This window comes from Protopterus annectens, chromosome 2.part1 (assembly GCF_019279795.1).
Source record: "Protopterus annectens isolate FY-2018-M chromosome 2.part1, PAN1.0, whole genome shotgun sequence".
NCBI classification, from domain to species: domain Eukaryota; kingdom Metazoa; phylum Chordata; order Ceratodontiformes; family Protopteridae; genus Protopterus; species Protopterus annectens.
In genome coordinates, this window is record NC_056729.1 from 1,532,530,703 (window position 1) to 1,532,550,519 (window position 19,817).

At 40.0% G+C, this 19,817-nt stretch overlaps 1 protein-coding gene across 4 annotated transcripts in view; it reads right to left on the reverse strand.

The window, feature by feature from the left end:
* LOC122794523 (probable glutamate receptor) overlaps positions 1–19,817 on the reverse strand; it is a 1,137,906-nt gene that overhangs the window by 905,852 nt on the left and 212,237 nt on the right. For 2 of the 4 annotated variants that reach the window (XM_044062989.1, XM_044062988.1), the window contains exon 2: positions 2,422–2,528. In XM_044062989.1, the coding sequence (XP_043918924.1) occupies positions 2,422–2,491 (70 nt within the window). In that variant the 5' untranslated portion in view covers positions 2,492–2,528. Of the gene's footprint in view, positions 1–2,421; positions 2,532–19,817 lie in introns of all 4 variants that reach the window. The other 2 variants (XM_044062987.1, XM_044062986.1) reach the window with 1 other exon arrangement.

A 19,817-nucleotide genomic window follows, 5' to 3' on the forward strand; every position in this document is an offset into this window, starting at 1 on the left:
TTCAGACTCATAGTCCAAAGGAGAGGTAATTTGTGAGGTGTAGGCCAATGACTCAACTCCTCATCTGAAGAATCAGACTCTCTTGTCCTTTTAGCTGGAGAAGAGGACCAAGGATAAGCAGGAAAAGACACTCCCTGACTTTTTCTTAAATCCAACAGGGCATTAAACAAGCCCTGAGTAAAATCGTGCCATTTCATCTGAGGATCCTTAGCACTGGGAAGAATGTGCTTAGTTTTCTACTGCTTCTTCAGTGGCTTTTCTCACAATAATCTGGGGAATCCCCTTAGGCCCTTCAGAAATTATTATAGGTGGTTCCCCCTCAATATCTGCTGCAGACATTTGCATTATCTCAGAGGACATGTGAAAAGCTGGTTCCCTGCTGGCCTCTGATACAGTCAAGTCAGCGGAAACTGGCATCTGCACTGGACAGTCTTTAGGGTCCTCACTCACCTCAAGAAAGATGTGTGGCAGAGGTTGGACAGCAGCAGAGTCAGTCCAAGACTTCTTGCTCTTGTTTTAAGAGACAGATGTTCCTTGGGGTGGGTGGATTCAGCCATGGTACCCTGGATCAAAAGTTTGTGACAATGGTTCTCTAGATAAGTAGAGAGGACAGATGGCTTTGAAGCATTTTGGAAATAAAAGCCTGACAAATGGTACACTGGGTATGATCATGTGAACCACCTATGCAGAACAAACACTTTTTGTGATGGTCTTTATAGGGAATCTGTCTCCCACACTGACATTTTCCCTTCCTGGATGACTTGAATGCTAATGAATGCTAAGTACGCTAGTAAAGAAAGAAAAAGAAGAAACCCCATTCGGCCACTTATCTGTAAATAGCTCTGTAGAAACCAGCTCAGTGATAGGTGTTCAGACCGACATTCAACTCTGCCATTCAGGCTGGCAACAAAGAAGTTCTGAATATGGAGAATTTGTACATTACCTTTTTGCCCTATGCTTAAGCTGAGAGCATACATCTAATGTACAATGTTAAAGGATGTCAAGGTTTTGCTACACTGGTCAGATGTTGGTTTATCCTTGGCAGGAGATCCCACATGTTATGAACACTGCAACAGTGATGTGGAAGGACATGAACAAATCAAACTGAGATGAGTAAAAGTAATGTCTTTCGGCTTTTCCTGGTTAGGGGTTGCCACAGCAGAATTCCGGTCTGCTAATGATTGGCAGTGGATTTTTACAGTGCTGAGTTGCCAGCCTGACATCCAACCTTCAAGGAAGGCACACCCATTCACGCTCGCACCTACCTGCATGTCTTTAACGTCACTCGACCGGGGAAGACATGCAGACTTCACACAGAAGGCACTCCAGCTGAGAATCGAACGGGAGAACCTCTTGCTGGGAGGCGACAATGCTAACCGCTGCACCACCATGGCCCTCAAATTGAGATGAGAATGGTCTTAAATATGAATAAACTTCTTGTTCTTGTGAACCTAGTGTTGGAAAGGCATCAGTACTAGCTGGGATTGGTTAATATTAAAACTTGTTCTAGGAACAATGCTAGAGGAGGGTACCCACTATCTTGTCTGTGTTTGTTCTGCCTTGCTGCTTCACATGATTAAACCCAGTGTGCCATCTGTCAGGCCTTTGTGCTTTTGGGATGCTGTTGTTCTCTATATGCATGCTCATTTGTGGAAAATACCACTGCAGTGGGCAATAAACATATGTTATGTGACGCGATTGTGTCTGTGCTATTTTAGTACAACTGAATTATATTTGGTACATTGTACTCTGTGACAATGTTTTCTCTACAGACTGTTTTTGAACATTTATACTTGCATGTAACTTTTAAACTTGTATAATGCCTTAGGTCTGGCATGTAGCTGAAAATGGTCTTGTACCAGTCCACTTACCCACTTAAGAAATAAATAATTAAAAATTGATACCAGAAATCATGCTTCATGAAAATATTACCAGAAATACTGATATTGACAGAAAGCAATATTAGATGCAGCAATAAAAACTCTAGCATTTTGCTTTTGAGTAAAGGCAAAACTCCCATGCTCCTGTCCATGCACCGGGGTATCCCACTATAATACCATAGCCTTAAACAATTCTGAGGCACTGCTTTACATAAAACAGGAAAAAACATTGGCCTTATTTTGAAATTGGAGAGAAAGAGCTGGTTAAGTCAAAATAATCATTTCATTATAACAAATATTAAGTATTCTTCAAATCAGAATTTTCACAATCCCACTCAATGCCAATTGCTACCCCCTCTGAACTTCATTTTTATGAAAACAGCTTCAACCTGCTAATAAAATTAATTGATGTAATGGAAAACTGACTATCACCAACTGAGGTTCCAGAACATACGCTCAGTATTTATTATTTTAACATTTTCATACATACAGAAGGAAACTTGAGAGAATTTCAACAACACTGAAAAGTATTTATTCTTACCTGCTTTACCAAGCTCTATGGCAGTCATCAGTATGGACAGACAAAACAGCAGTGTGAATGTGGTTTCCATCGTAACAGGAAGTTCACAGCAGACAGAGACTGTAAACCTGCTGGTGGAAAAAAAACAGGGTTCAGCTAGGATCAAGCCGTAAGTATAGAGGCCTATTTACAACTTGCTTGGTAAATTCACTTTCTATAACAGTTACAGCATATGGTTCTGAATAACTGCTAATCGATGTTTCCTGACTTCTTTACAGAAGAATAGCACTTGATATCTAGTAAATAAATTGCAATTAAAAAATCATTTTGTTTTTTCACTTTTATATTAACATTATTAACATTTTTATATAAATTATTAAGGAAAAAATAGCAGAATTGTTACAATACGATTTAGATTGGGAGGTAGAAGTCCCACATGGTTCCTAAGTAGTTGTTAGACATGTAGTCCAGATAACAATTATGGAGCATAGCCCAAATTCCAAAGCAATGTCTGGTTTACTGACTTTCTCAAAGTCTTGCAGTAGGCAAGTGAAGGCTGAGGGAATCAAACCCAGAACAACAATGCTTGTTAATAGCTTATAGGGTTAATCTTCTGCACTAATAGGAAGAAAATAAATAATGACTTGGTATCATGGGAAAAAGTGGAAGGGCCTTTGGTCTTTACGTTGCTATTATTATTGTACTAAATCAGCAATCTAAACAAATAGTTGTACATTATCTTTATTTACAAAGCTACCTTGTTCATTAGTAAATGGATACAAACATTGAAAAGATGGCCAGAGTTAGACTGTGGGAAAGAGTAAAAGAGAAAGAGAACAACCTGGGCAGTTATAGGTGATCTGGTAGGCTAGTCTAACCTGATAACAGTGAGGGCAACAACCACTGCCCTACAACAGCACAAGTGGGAATGTAGTTTAAATTGCTTTGTAGCAGAAAACAGAAATTATTTAAATAAGTTCCATGGTATATGAAGATGTAAGGGCTAATGGTAGAACATCAGGTTCTCAAATATTGCTTGATAGAAGAATAGAAAAATAGTGAAATTTATGTTGAGAAGAGGAAATAAAGTTATAGTTACCAACTATATAAACTCAGTAATAGAGACGTTATGTGATATGCTCAACACACATTAAGAAGAATAAATCAGGCAAGAAAATAGAGTGAATTAAATCAAAATGGACCAGACATCTGTAGTCAGCAAATGATAAGGATCTGTCCTGAGTGTTAGACTTACATGGTGATCAGCGCAATCTAAACAGGGATTTACAACAGGTCAAGCTTGCCTGAGTAACCTATTGTAGTTCTCTAACTGGTTTACCCGAGAAGCGGACAGAAGTATTTCTGTGAATGTGACTTAAAATGGATTTCAGCAAAGCCTTTAACTCTGTTCCATGTACAAGGCTACTTGAAATGATAAAGTAGGTATGAGTGGGCATTGACTTGTCCTTACAGCTGAAAAAGTTGTTAGCATGGAAATGAGGATAGAGGTTAGTAGGTAAGTTTCTGTGACTAAACAAATGACTAGCTGTGTCCCACAGAGGTTTGTCCTGGGTTCAGTCATTTTAAATGTATTTAATGACTCCATGACTTTTCCACTCCAGTTGTTGTTGTTGTTTGTCTTTTCAGCTTTTTCCCGGTAAGGGGTCGCCACAGCGGAACTCCGTCCCGCTAATGATTGGCAGTAGATTTTTACAAAATGCCGAGGTGCCAGCTCGACGCCCAACCTTCAACGAAGGCACACCCATTTACGCACACATGTCTTTTGAACACTACCCAACAGCGGGGAGGGCATGCAGACTCCACACAGAAGGCACTCCCAAGCCACGCCGAGAATCGAATGGGAGAACCTCTTGCTGTGAGGTAACAAAGCTACCGCCATACCACCGCGGCTAAATACTTTTCCGCTCCAGTATGTGTGCCAAATTACTTTCAGTGACACTATCACTTCAGAAATCTTTTAGTCATAAGTACTAATCAATGAAACAAAAGAACAATATTAGGCAAGTGATCACTGGGTACATGAGATGACTAACCATATGCACCTTTAAGCAGAAATACTTAAACATTCTTGGCACCCTATATAAGCAGTTAATACTGCCTGTCTCCCAAACTGATCAGGCCTATGGATGATGATCTTGCATACCTCTCAACCTCTTACAACACGAAATCTGGACAAAAAGCCATAAATAGAAGTGGGACAAAGGCTCAAAAATAGGGACAACTTTTAAATATCGTTCTTACAAACTTAGAATGTTGATAGAATGACAGGTTTTGCATAAGCATGAATTTTCTGAAGGATATGAAGCCTGAAACTGAAATACATGTCATTATTTTCTAATTTCAATATTTAATGAATTGCCACTAATTTGCCAGAAAACCACAATTTTATGAAAAATGGACCAAAATATGAGGCAAAAATCTGGACATTCTGCAAAAATCTGTACAGATTAGAATTATGTTCCTGGTATAAGTTTGTGTCTACTCATCAAGATTATCCCTAATGGGAGGCAAAGTAGAACTTTATTTGACCTGTAATGGTAACATATTCCATAGTTTGGGAATACCTTGAGTTCAGAACCTGTTCTACCAGTGAGCCCTGATTATTTGTTGGTAAGGCCTTAGTTCCCTTGTGTGGGCATTTGTAGATCCACTGGTTTTGTGAAGAAATAGGAAGTCAAATAGGTTTTTCTCTTTCATGGCTCAAAAAGCAAGATGCAGGTCACCTTGCAACAGCCAGTAGGTTATGGAGTATAAGAGTTATGTTACTCTATCAGGATAGTTGAAGAACTTAATGCCTTCAGTATTTTGTGGGTAGAAATCTTTGGGGCTTTTCATGTAGAGTGATATGGTTGAATTTGTGTATATTAAAGAGGGCATTACATTCGATAATTGGTCTGATAAGGGAAGAGTACTGTGCTAGAATAATTTCTTTGGATCTTGAAGGTATTTTCTTAGAAGTTAAATGGCCAAATAGAAGAATTTCTAGACTACGGTGAAAACATGACAGTTATTCACATAAGCACCAAGGTTTCTGAAAAGTGTATCTGTATGAAGAACAGTACCATTTATGACATGTGAGGTGGGAGCAGCTTTTTTGCCAAATCAGAATATGCTGCACTTTTTTTTTTTTTTTTTAGAGTTTGGCTTGAGAGTGCCACCTTCTCTCACCATCTTAGATTTACAGCATTTTTTTTGTTAGAAAATATATAATGTTAAGGTTTAATCCAATCTACCTTTTAAATTTAAATATGAGAGAATCAGTAGTAACAACTACAGCTCTGGGAATGGATTTCACCTATTTTCACCTGCCATTAAATTGTGTAGAAATTGTTGTGTATATGAAAGTAATTTTGGTAGAGAGAAGTGAAAAAAATGAATTGAAATGAGTATGTTTCTGTGTGACCTCACTCATGGCTTAGAAAATTAGTTTTTTGTTATCCTCTTAGATTTGATAAAATATCTTAGGATACCTGAACAGGTACATAACATGAGTGGCAACAGATGTGGCACCAGCGGAATCACAATTTAAATGGTTGGCTATATTCTGGGATACTCAAGTCTACTACTAACCAAGACTGATACGCACAGCTGTTTGTATTAAAAACTATGTGATCACAAATGCCTATTACACATTTATGATGAGCTGTAGAAAATAATTAAGTTGATAGTTGGACATTTTGCATCATATTCAGTTACAATGTGCTGTGGTTTGGAACTTCAAAAGAAGGAGTCAGTGAACTAAATTACTTGAAAGCTCTGAGACTGCTTTGCAATGAGAACTAATACAGTGACGGAGTTATGCACAATAATAATAATAATGAAAAATAAACAAGCAAAAAACATGCACTGTAGTGATGTATTTGCAGAACTGACTAGAACGTGTAGCCAGCAATGAATGTGCAAAGATTACAGAATATCAGAAGTTATATAGATATTGTATAATTTTGCATGGGCAGTGTAGTTACACTGGCCAATCAGTCTGGAATTTAGTGAAAAACTGAGACCACTTTGTAAAGGGTGTACAAAATTATGATCAGACATTTGACTGAAACTACGTGATTTGCAGTGTTTAGCCTACCCCACCTCCCGCATACTATAATTATCTCTGAGGCTCCCATCACTCAGGAAAAAAAGTAACAATTCAGATTTTTACAAAAATCAAACTATTTCCAATTTTCCTTTTTCTTTTTCCTGGCAATTCAAACACTCCTATTTTCAGAAGAAACCACACATCCTGGATGTGTTGCTACTGTGTCCAACATTTGCTGCTGTGGTAACAGAGAATTCAAGCAGTTCTGCCAAAGTTAGTGGGTACCAATAACAGCAAAATTGTTCTACATCATCATCCTCTTGTTTATCCATTTTCACAGCAGAGCATGGCATCTTATTTTTTATAGTCCTTTCAAAGTTGGTGCAGTATATCTGAGGTGTGTCAGGCTGAATTTTTGGATAATTAGCCTCTTTATTATTTCTGAGGAAACAGACTATTCTGTCAAATGCTATAGGACAGAGCGAGAGAAACCAGACAAATAGCCTAAGTCTATGTCATGGTCGGGCTCCATCAGAAAGGACAGCGGCACTTCAAGCTGGAATATAAAAGTATATCTTTATGACTATTATGTTAAATGAAAATGAAAATCTTTGCTGCCTCACAGTGCCTTCTTTAGGCAAACTGTGTCTCTGGACATACCCACTTAGCAAATTCTAATTCAGACAATATCAACGAAGCACTGCTCAGTGCTTAAAAAATAACATCTCTGAGTTTGAGGACTTTTTCTACCATGAAGATATACACATTTAAGCATTTACAGAAATTAAGTTCCAGTGCAAAGATAATGCTATCTCTTCTTGTCAGGTTTAGTTCCTACTCTACATTCAAGCCTCCAGGGAGGTGTGGAGGAGAATCCGTTTTTTCAGAGACCTTACTGGATGCATGATATTTTACTTGAACTTGTGGTAGGATATGTAAAGCTCAATAAAATTGTCTCCCACATCATTATGAGCTACATTGTCAGAGTCTCCCTCTGAGTATGTTCGTTATCCAAGTCAGAGTGAACAGCTCTCCATCAAATTACACTTATTAATGGTAACACTACTCCACTATGAACTGGAATTCCTGTATGACTAGTAAAAAAATATATTCTTAAAGCTTCCACAGGTTTAGTAATGCTAATTCCATTGATCAAATTGTTTCCCTCCTTAATGGGGGTGATAATCTTTTTCCCCTTATGCTTACCAGATTCTACCCTCTCTAATGGCACTTAGTAAAATCTGACCATCTAGCAGTAACTATCTCCATTAAAACACACTTTAAAACCTCAAAACATTGCAGTTGCTTGTGATTACTCTAAAATGGGCCTCCTATTATTTACAGACCTTCATCCCATCTGACATCAGAATAATGGTAAATTCAGTAATAAACCTATATGGTGCAATTCTCACATAAGAAAGTTTTACAACAAAAAAAGAAACTTTAAGCTATCTGTAACATCTCTCTTCTATCACAATACGAAAGGGATTTAAAACTAATAAGTAAAGCTCTCAAGCATGCCATCAAACAGTGCATGACTCATTAAGGCCCAGAGGTCACTGCTTACTCTAAAGATAAAAAACAGGGTCTTCTTCTCCATAGGTTCATAGGTTCATAGGTGGGTACTAGGCTATCGGCCCTAGGGCCTATACAAGCCTAGCTGAAAAGGTACCCTGGCTTTCACCAGCAAAGAAGATTATTTACCTGTGCCCCTGTTGAGCAGAGCCACAGAGGTGATCCCCAGGGTGAATTTCCCAAACAATCATCAAGATTTTTCTTGAAGAGAGCTAGTGAGGAGTTTTGCTTGATAAAGATAGGTAGTTTGTTCCAGAGTATGGGAAGTCTCTGGGACAGGAATCTATCCCTCCAGCATGTCCTGTTTAATGTGGTGAGAAGGTTTAGGTCCCTAGAGCATGTAGCTTGGAGGGATTGGGATTTCCTTAGGTGGAGCATGTCCAACGTTTGACACAGCTTTGTATGTTAGGCAGAGATCGCCTCTGAGAAGGCGATATGTGACGGAGTAAAGCTGGAGTTTTTTGAGATGGTCTGCATAGGGCATCTGTTTGAGGCCAGTAATCCTCTTTGTGAGGTATTTCTGTGGCCTTTCCAGTTGTTGCAGATGTCTTGTGAGGTACATACCGAAAGGGGCATTGTACTCTATAATGGGTCTGATGAGTGACGAGTAGATGGGAACAATGACCTCTTTTTTCCTGGATGAGAAGCCTTTTGTGATGAGGTGCGCCACGTAGAAGGATTTCCTGACTACTGTGGCAATGTGTTTATCGAAGGAGAGGCTGCTGTCTACCTGTGTCCCAAGGTCTCTTATCACACTTTCGGTGTTAAGTAGACTACCACCAATGTGGTAGCTCATGGGTGCAGAGTTTTTACCAAAGGGGATGACAATGCACTTTTTGGCATTGAGCTTGAGGCCATGGCACTGACACCAGGCATCTGTCTCCGTGAGGCCCTTCTGTAGGATGTCTACATCATTTGGGGACTCAACTATGGCTCCTAGTTTGCAGTCATCTGCGAACTTCGTTAGCCAAAGGCCATCTGTCCTACCTGTACTTCAGAAAAGTAGATGCCAAACAGGAGAGGACCCAGGACTGATCCTTGTGGTACTCCACTTGTCACTGGTCTGGAGTCGGATTTTAAGTCTGCTACTTTCACAGTGTGGGTTCTGTCGGTGAGCCAGTTGGCAACCCATCTTGTGCGATAGGAACTTATACCTAGTTTTGTGAGTTTATTTATAATTTCAGAGTGGAGGATGGTGTCAAAAGCCTTTGGATCTAGATAGGCTGTGTCTTACGGCTTTGGCAAATGCTTCAAAGAAGTCAATCAGGTTTAGGAGACATGATCTGCCTTTTACAAACCCGAACTGGGTGGGGTCCAGAGTTTGGAGGTTACCAATGTCTTTGTTTATAAGTTCCATGATGATACGTTCCATGGCCTTGCAGACCAGGCTTGTTAGGCTAATGGGGTGGTAGTTCCCGGGGTCCGTGGTGGCTCCCCCTTTGTAGAGTGGGATAACACTCGCCATCCACCATTCAGTGTAATATTAAAAATTGTTAATTGCTATGTAAATCCAATGTAACTACTGTCTGTATATTTTAACTGTGGAGCTTTTCTCCCCGGGCCTCCGCTGAAAATGGACCTACGTCCAGACGGACACTCCCGGTCAACAAATGTAAATAAATAAATAAATAATAAAAGAATTAGAAATTATGCCTATTAGTGTAACAAGATTATTTCCAAACTGTGTCCCTGTCTCACCTTGAGCCCAAAGTTATTGCAAATATCTTTGTAGACAAATTCAGTGCCAATTTGACACCCCTAGGGATGTTGGCATATAGGGGCTGGATGTTGGCATAATGATTAAGACATTTACCTTACAGACACAAGATGCATGGTTTGATTCTCACATGGGATAATTGGCTAGTTTTAAAATGACACACAAGGGCAGCTAGCTAAGTACTAATTTATGAACCTAGATGTTCCTCCACTACCAACCATCACATTCATCCCACTATCATTTTGGAAAAGGAAGGCAGGCATTAAGGTCAGAAAACAGTGTACATGCCTTGCTGGTTTAGGTGGGAAGGAAGGGAATGAATACTAGCAGACTGATACATAGTATCACTCCCCAGCCATGTCAAGGAGGAGAATGAGAGACTGAAGGAGAAAATGTGGATGTAAATAGGAAGGAGAGGGTTATAGCCATAGGAGATCTAAATCGACCAGGAGCAGACTAATAGATTCAAAGATCCTGCCTAGAGTATATTCCATGCATTATGAGGCTTGCAGTCCATGACACCATTGATAACCCTAGTCTAAATTCCCAGTTGGTCCAAAGTTAAGTTGTCTGCTTAAATAACATGCTCAAGGTCACACAGCAGGCAAATGAGGGCTGACAGAATCAAACCCTGTGCCACAGGAACTGTAGCAGGTGTTATTTTACTTATGTTGACCAGTTAGTCCCACTAGAAATTGTGTATTTTTAGGGGACACCCAAGTTGGCATTCATACTTACTAGCAAACTTTGACCAGGACAAAGGAGAAATTCTTCTACTTTTTTATTTTGATAGCTGGATGAGATTTTGTACATCCCTCATCTTTTGCAGATGGGAATGTGGTATGGATGGAACCTCAGGAATACAGCACCCATTTTATGCTGCAGTGTAGTATCTCTAGTGGAAAATAAATTGAAGCACCTAGTGAGGGGAATAGAAATCACATCTTCCTGTTCTTCCCAGCATCAAAGGCAAGTATGTTACTTACTGATCTGCTAACTGTAGAGAACTAATTGAAGCATCAAACTGATAGATGATGATACATGATACTCAGGAAACTGCTATAGAACTGTACCAGAATGGACAGAATTCTGGATGTGGTCCTAACCAACACAGAGTGGGTCAGGGATGTCCAGATAATAATGTCATTAGCCAGACATGATTGTGCCACTATGTTGTTTACAGTGAGAGAAAGAGGAAGAACACAAATATGTTGAAAATGCATGGGATTTTATGAGAAAGGATATGAAGACCTAGGGAAAGGGTCAAGAAAGAATTAGAACACTAAGGGCAAACCATGGCAGAAGACAAGTTATGGGAATGGGACAGCGATCTAGAACACGTCTATGGATAAAGGTTTGTTGAAGAGGCAAATAGGTGAGAAATCCAATGTGACCACATACAAATATGATGTTAGAAATGACTGCAGGATACAGGGCAGACAAGAGATGGAAGAGAGAGGAAGGGTAGGTGGAACTGGCATGGAAAAGGAAGCAAGAAGAAGGGCAAGAAAGGAGATGAGGGCAGAAAAGGCTCTAACTGATACAGATGTGGCCAAGTGGGGGAAGAAGGGCTTCTTTAGGTACATAACAGAAAGAAGGAAGTAGCTCTTATAAAAGTGCCTGAGGACTGTAAGATAGCAACTGTGATAACCTGCCTTGTACAAGATATTTGATGGGGTGTAGAAAAAACTTCTGCAGGCCTGTTATTCTAACAACAGCGGCAGTGAAAATTGTGAAGTTGTGGAGAAAATTCTGAGGAAGAGGTTCTTTGCCTTCTGGAGGACAACAATGAACATGGGCCTATGCCCATAAATAATTAGTATTACCAGGCATGCAGTCTGGGAGACTACTAAGGACCCTTGCCCAAATTCTAAATTGTTCAAAGTACTGTCTGCTTAAGTGATTTGCTCGCATTCGTACAGTAGGTAAATGAAGGCTGATTAAATCAAAGCCTGAACAAGAGGAAATAGTTCATTAACAGGTCATAGCCTTAATCCTCTGCAAAAAGTGCTAGACTAAGTTCTAGACAAGCCTACCTAAGTTTTATGACTGGGTTATAAGAAAACCTGTGTAGTATAAATTTATTTTATATTTGTTTACTGGGAAAGTCCAACTGGGAATGAAGCCAATTTTCAGTGCAGGCCCAGGGAAAAATGCACCAGACGCATGTCTTTGTAACATAGGAGGAACTGGAGAAAACCCACAAGAATGCAGGGAGGACATGCAGACTCAGCACAGAAGGCACTCCAGCCAAGAATAACAATGCTACTGTTGCACCACTGTGCCATCCAAATATATATTCATAACTTTCTTCCACCACTGTGTTTCAGCTCTGGAAACTACAGCAGCTGGAGGTGGTAATAGGACATTCCCTTTTCTCCAGTCAGGATCAGTGAATGTTGTCAGTCAAATAAATGCCTTTCCAAGCTGCACACAGTTCCAACAGTGTTCACACACAGACAGATATGCACCGCTCCATACTTTAAATGTTTTCTTCTAAACATTAATCTTACTGATTGGTGTCTTGTTGGAGTCAAACAATTCACTTTTCATCGCACAGTGTTTCATTTCCTGTCTTTTAAGGTTCTTCTGTCTTTCCACACTACCAGTCTTTTCAGATGTCTTATGTCTTCTATCCCCATTACAGACTAATGATTATGGAAGCTGTCCAGCAGCTATATAACAAAATAAATAGCGATCTAATCAAATCGGAAGCTACTAGTGTATTTCCTTTACTGTTTATTTTAACTTATTTTATTGTATTTATTTATGTATCTATTTATTTATTTATTTATTTATTTAATTAATTTTTGCTTTTGTTTACCAGATTTGTCTGACTAGGTTTAGTCAAAAAAATCCTTTTCAGCAGAGGTCTAGAGAGAAAAGCATATTACAATTTCAGTAATATACATGAAAAGACATTTTATTTATTTATATGTCTTCGTTTACCAGGAAAGTCCGACTGGGCAATGTCCATTTTCAGTGGAGGCATGGGGGAAAAAGCTCCATTTGGTTACATTGCATTATATTAAGTTCCAGTCAAACACAGAGTAGGTATGTTTTTATTTACATTTATACATAAACAATAGTTACATTGATACATATACATTCTAAGACTTTACAGACGTGGTAGTTATTAAAGAGAAAGCACACGTGCAACTTAAAGGATTGTACAGGCAGCAGTTATGTATAAAAATTGTTTTGTCATTTTAGTAAGAGGTTGAGAATATTATGTTTAAGGAGAGTATTTGGATAGTATTGTACAGTGAAAAAGTTTTAACCCTGTGATTAGCATGTACTGGACCAGGATTGGTTAAGATGTTGTTTAAGAAGTGATTTAAAAGTACTGAGTTTGTCAGAGAGTTTTATTTGTGTGGGTATACTATTCCAGAGTTTAGCAACACATTGGGAGTAGAGCGAGTCTCCTACAACATTACTTGACCTATTTGTAAGTAATAAGAATTTGTTACTCGTATAAAGGTCCCTTACTGGACAGAGGGTATTAATATGTTTTGTAATGCAGGGCATTTTTCTGGATGATGAATGAGTTTGTATGCTGTAGTCAGTTATGAATATGTTAGACAGTTGTGTGGTTCAAGCCTGTTTAATTGCTTTAAGCTAAGGCAACTGTGGGTCCTATGAGGGAGACTGCTGGCAAATTTAGCTATTTTATTGTAGCAGGAGGCAAGTTTGTTTCTTTGAGTATTGTTTATGTTTGTTAAGATAGGAGCAGCATATAAGAGTCGGCAGTAAGAAGGTGGTGGCTAGAGTTTTTCTTGCAGTATCTGTAAGGAATCCATTTATCCGATAAAGGGAGCCTAGTGTCTGGTGTGTAGATTGAATGGTGTGCAGTACAAGGTGGTCATATTTGAGACTGTCTATTATAACTCCTAGAAGTTTATTGTAAGTTACAGTTTCAATGACAGCATTATTTGCTGACTTTACAGTAAAAGATTGCTTTTGATTTTGTCAACTTTTTGAGGTGAAAAACATTAACATTACTTAATATACATCATTACACATTCATTTGCTAATAAGATTACATTCATATAAAAAAGGCAAACTATTACAGTATAAAAATGCTTATGCATTAGTAGGTATTGAACACTGAGCATTTGAAGAGGTGTATTATTGGGTTTGTCAAATGGATACTAGAACATGTGATTATTGTTTAGGAATTCAAATAAATAGATGTGAAGAAAGGAACTAGGTGGTGGAGAAAATGTTAATATTGTATTTAAGAGGTGGTGTATAAAGCATGTCCATTGGTAATTATATATATTTGGCTATCACAAAGATTATATTATAATTGTGAGGTGAGGGGTATATGGTTGGGAGACTCAGGTAAAACTATCCTGCTACTGGTGATGACAAGCTGTAGGGCACAGGATTCTGAATGAAGAGAAATTGCTTGACAATATGGCAAGTTGAAGATAACAGTGTCATTTATCCTGGAGATATACAGGGGCATATGCATTGAGGGGAAGTAATGTTGTATTAGGTTGTTAAGGGCTGGGCAGTTTTCTGGGTTATAGAGAAGTCTGCCTAATGTAGTCAGCTGAGAGCGAGAGAGAAAGAAAGAGAACGAGAGAGAGAGAGAGAGGTAATGTGGTTGTTCTAACCAGTTTCATTTTCTGAGAGCTAGGTGGTGGTGTGCTGTGTTATAATTTATTTCAAATTTGGCTATTTTTACTATACCATTGCTCATGTCTTTACAGTTGTGAGACTTGAAGGTTAGTGAAGACTGGAGCAACATAGAGGAGAGATGACAGTAAGAAAGCAGAGGTTATACATCTTCTGGCTCTGTCTGTAAGGAAGTTTTCACTCTATGTAATGCCCCTAGTTTTTAATGATTTTTTAACAAAATTTGATACATGGGATCAAATTTTTAACTGTTCATTTATGATTATACTCTGTAATTTTGTGTGGTTTACTTGCTCTATCATGATGTTGTTGGCAGAGATAATAGTGAATACTGTTGCTTTGGTAGATATGTGTTTTAGATTCATAGGTTCATAGGTAGGTACTAGGCTATTGGGCCAAGGGCCTACATAAACCTAGCCAACAAGGTTCCCTGGCTTACGCCACCCAACAAAGTTATTTTCCTGTGCCACTGTTGAGCAGAGACACAGAAGTGATCCCCGGGGTGTATTTCCTATTTCCCATCCACTCATGAAGATTTTTCTTGAAGAGTGCTAATGAAGAACTTTGCTTGACATAGATGGGTAGTCTGTTCCAGAGTATGGGAAGTCTCTGGGACAGGAATCTATCCCTCCAGCATGTCCTGTTTATTGTGGTGACAAGGTTTAGGTCCCTAGAGCATGTAGCTCGGAGGGATTGGGATTTCTTTAGGTGTAGCATGTCCAACAGTTCTGGGTTTGACATAGCTTTATATGTTAGGCAGAGATCACCTTGGAGTAGGCGATATACTACGGAGTAAAGCTGGAGTTTTTTGAGGCGGCCAGTGTAGGGCATTTATTTGAGGCCAGTAATCCTCTTTGTGATGTACTTCTGTGGCCTTTCTGGCTGCTGCAAATGTCTTGTGAGGTACATTCCAAAAGGGGCGTCGTACTCTATAATGGGTCTAATGAGTGTCGAGTAGAGGGGAACAATGTCCTCTTTTTTCCTGGATGAGAACCCTTTTATGATAAGGTGTGTCACGTAGAAGGACTTCCTGACTACTGTGGCGATGTGACTATCAAAGGAGAGACTACTGTCCACCTAGGTCCCAAGGTCTCTTATCATGCATTCGGTGTTAAGTAGATTGCTGCCTATGTGGTAGTTCATGGGTACAGAGTTTTTACCAAAGGGGATGACACTGCACTTTTTGGCATTGAGCTTGAGGCCATGGCTCTGACACCAGGCATCTGTCTCAGTGAGGCCCTTCTGTAGGATGTCCACATCATTTGGGGACTTAACTATGGCTCCTAGTTTGCAGTCATCTGTGAACTTCATTAGCTAGAGGCCTTCTGTGTTAGCCTGTACTTCAGAGAAGTAGATACCAAACAGGAGAGGTCCCAGGATGGAACCCTGTGGTACTCTACTTGTCACTGCTTTGAGGTCAGATTTGGAGTCTGCAACTTTTACAGTGTGTGTTCTGTCAGTGAGCCAGTTGGCAACCCATCTTATGACATAGGGACTTATACCTAGTTTAGTGAGTTTAGCTATAATTCCAGAATGGGGGATGGTGTCGAAAGCCTTGGCGAGGTGAAGATAGGCTGTGTGAACCACCTTACCCTCATCTACAGCTTTGGTGACTGCCTCATAGAAGTTGATCAGGTTCAGGAGGCATGATCTGCCTTTCACAAACCTGAACTGGGTGGGATCCAGAGTTTGGAGGTTACCAAAGTCTTTGTTTATGAGTTCCATGATGTTACGTTCCATGGCCTTGCAGACCAGGCTCGTCAGGCTAATAGGTCGATAGTTCCAGGGATCAGTGGTGGCTTCTCCTTTGTGGAGTGGGATAACTGTTGCTGTGCGCCATTCAGTGGGCACAAAGCCTGATGTGAGGCTATTATTAAACATGGTGCTTAAGTGGGGAGCCAGTTCATTCTGAAGTTCATGTAAAACACAGCCTGGGATGTTGTCCAGTCCCATGGATGCTGTATTTTTGGCTTTAGAGAGTGCAGCTTTTACCTGTGTAGTTGTGATTACAGGGACTTTGCATTCTTCCTGTATAGATATGGGCCCTTTTGGGGGTGAGAGGGGGGTAAAGTTAGCATTGAACCTATCTGCCAGGATGTTGGCAATATCAGTTGGTTCTGTAATTTTCATGCCTTTGTGCTGTAACTCAGAGCAGATCTTGGTGTTGCCATCGAGATTCTTGACATAGCTAGAGAATGCTTTGTGGTTGTCCTTGGAATTAGTGGCGGTTTTGTTTTCGTAGCTAGCTTTGGAGGATCTTATAAGTGATCTCAGCTTCTTACTGAGGCTGACCAGTGAGCTCCTCCACTTATGATATTTTACTCTTTTTTGCAACAGTTTCTTCCTTCTGTTGTAAAGTTTGTTTATGGCAGGGCACCACCAGATTGGCTTCCTTTTTTTCGAGGATAGCTTCTTGGTTCTGTTTGGGATAGCACGATCCATGCACTCGTGTAAGTGCTTATAGAGTGCATTTGTGTAGGATTCAGCAGTTGTAACTGTATTGTCCATCTGCATGGGTGTCATGAAGTTCACTACTTCTGTCTTAAGAAGCATGAAGTTGGCTTTGGAGAAATTTTTACTGTGGTTTCCTTAATGGGGGGTGGGGGCAGGATGTGGATATCAAGGATGATTAGCTTATGGTCGGATTAGACCAACGAGGAGTTGACTTCAGGTGTGGAATACCGGTCACTCATGTTGGTAATGACTAGGTCTAGGATATTGTTGCCCCTGGTGGGGGTGTGGATAAGTTGATCTAGGGCATTGCAGTTTATGAATTCCAGAAAATGTTGAGCTAAGTAGTTGGTACACGAGTAGTTTTCCCAGTTAATGGTGGGGTAGTTGAAGTCGCCCATTATTAGGGTGTTTGGTTGAACCTTAATATTTTCCAGTACATCAAGAAAAGAGGAGTGGGAATCCTGGGGCATGGTGGGGGATCTGTAGCAAGCTACAATTTGGATTGCAGTTTTGCCCAGAGTTAGTTGCACTTGGATAACCTCGGATGCTTTATGCTGAGCAACTAGCCTGGAGGTGTGGATATCCTTAATGAATATGGACACACCTCCACCTTTGGTGTTCGGTCCGGGTTACATGGCCGAAAAGTGTGGTATGAGTTATAGCCTGATAGTGCAGGGGTGATCTCTACAGCCTTGAACCAGGTCTCATTCACTGCACAGATATCGATGTTCTCCATTTTAAGGAGTGCCACGAGTGAGTGTATTTTGAGATTTAGACTTCTAGCATTGAGTAGCATTACCCTCAGTTTTTGCTTGCTTGTTCCTGTTATGGTGGTGAATTTATTTGAACCCTGCCTAAAAAAGGCACTATAGGGGCAGCTAGAGCCTTAGCCAGTATTAGAATCCCAGTGGTGACAGGTGCAGGCCATCTGTGGCAAAGCATCGTGGTCTGTCGACCATGTCATCCCAAGCAGACAGATACCGGATCCCCTTAGAATGACACCAGAAGCTTAGCCAATTGTTGAAGTCAATCATTTTGTCCTTGTACTGCGGTATCATTCTGGGTGATGGCAGAAGGCTACTCAGGGCTAGGGTCGTATCTGCCTGGGCTACAAGATCGGAGAGCTCTTCCATGTCTCTTTTCATATGGTCCAGGGTGGTACGTCTCAGGTCATTCACACCAACATGGACAATGACAGAGTCATATTTGTACTTTTTGTGGAGTGACCTGAGTGCCTGGGTTATGTGGCAGATCCTGGTACCCGACAGGCAGCTGACAGTAATCTTCTCCTTGTTTAGCCTGGTGAGTGGGACATCAGTGTGCCTGACTATAGAGTCACCTATGACTAGAGTGTTGGGTATGTTGTTTTGCCTTATTGGCTGTGGTTGAGTGGCACACTGAGTCTGTGGGCTATGTGTCATTTGGGTTGTGTTGGGGGATGGAGGTTGCTTGTATTTCTGCTTTGGATGTCTCTGTTGCTTGGACAGATTATTATTGAGAGCCTCCGTGAATGTTTTTGTGTTACTATGTGTGGATTTTGGTGGTGTAGATTTAGTGAGACTATGTGATGAGTGTGGTCTGGTGCAAATGTTTACCTTCTCCTCATGACTGTCAAGTTCAGTCTTGGTTGGAGAGAGCTTTACCTCCAGTTTGGCTAGATAAGTGCATCTCTCACAGGTTGTAGTGTTGGGTGGTAGGAGGAGAGGGTTGTCTGTGTACATGAGGCAATTTCTACATTGCCTCATGATGCCCAGATTCATCAGATAGACAGGAGAGAACACTGGGAGCTGACCCTTAGACATGCCTGAATAAAAAAACGTTTTCCTCTAGATAAGTGAGGAATGTGAGTACAAGAGCTGTTTTTCTCTAAGCCAGTGAGAAAAGTAAGTACAAAAACTGTTTTCCTCTAGGTAATGAGGAAGATTGAGTGCTATAGTAATTAGTAGCTTATTTAGTGCTTACAAGTTCTGAACAAGTGCTGAGCATGAATAAGCAAATTTAAGTGCTAAAACTAAGAATCTGTATCTGCACTGGACAAGTTACAGGACAGAAACAAGTGCAATTGCAGGCTTTCAAATCAGAAAGTTGAGAGAGATGGAAGATTACCCAAAGGGCCAATAACTACAATTTCTGGGTTTTGCGGTAAAGAGCTGTAATTTAGGTTTTTGCATTTAGTAGTAGTTGTGAATTATTTAGCTTTGTTTCAATTAATAACAAAAATTGTTGTGTAAGGTCTTGAAGTTTAGAAAGAGATTTAGCAGAGCAAATTAGTGATGAGTCATCACTGTATTGAACAAGGGTAGCATTTCTTGCAGCATTGTAAAGGTTATTGATCAGTATACTGAAAGGTATGGGGTATAGATCCTTGTGGGACACCAGTAACTGCAGGCAACAAAATGGAGAAATCTTTTCCATTTCACTGCTTGTGCTCCATTTGAGAGGTAGCTATGGAACATCACAGTAAAGAGTTGGTGAGCCTTAAGTATGGGAGTTATAGAGTTGCTGTTGGAAAACAGTACGGAAAGCTTTTGATAAGTTTAGGAAGCTAGTGGAGACTAGTCTTCCAGCATCTCAATGGATGTTGGCAGTATTAACAAAATTCAGCAAGCAGTAGTTGTGCTGTGATGAGGATGGCAGACTTGTTGGGTTGACAACACAAGCTGGTTATCTAATAGATAGTTGAGGAGTTGTGTACAAAAACATTTTTCTAATATTCTTGATAGGGCAGGTAAGATGGCAATTGGCCAATAGTTAGAAAGAGTTTTATTCATTCCATCCTTGTGCAGTGGAATAATGAAAGATTTTTTCCACAGCAAGGAGACTTTATTTTTGGATATGGAACTATTTATTAGAATTGAAACTGGAATGCAATAGCCTCAGCTGCTAATTTAAGATATTCACAAGGTAAGTTATCAGGACAGCTATAGTAGGCTTTAATTTTTTGAGGTAGTTTTTGATGGTATGTGTGGGAACTGG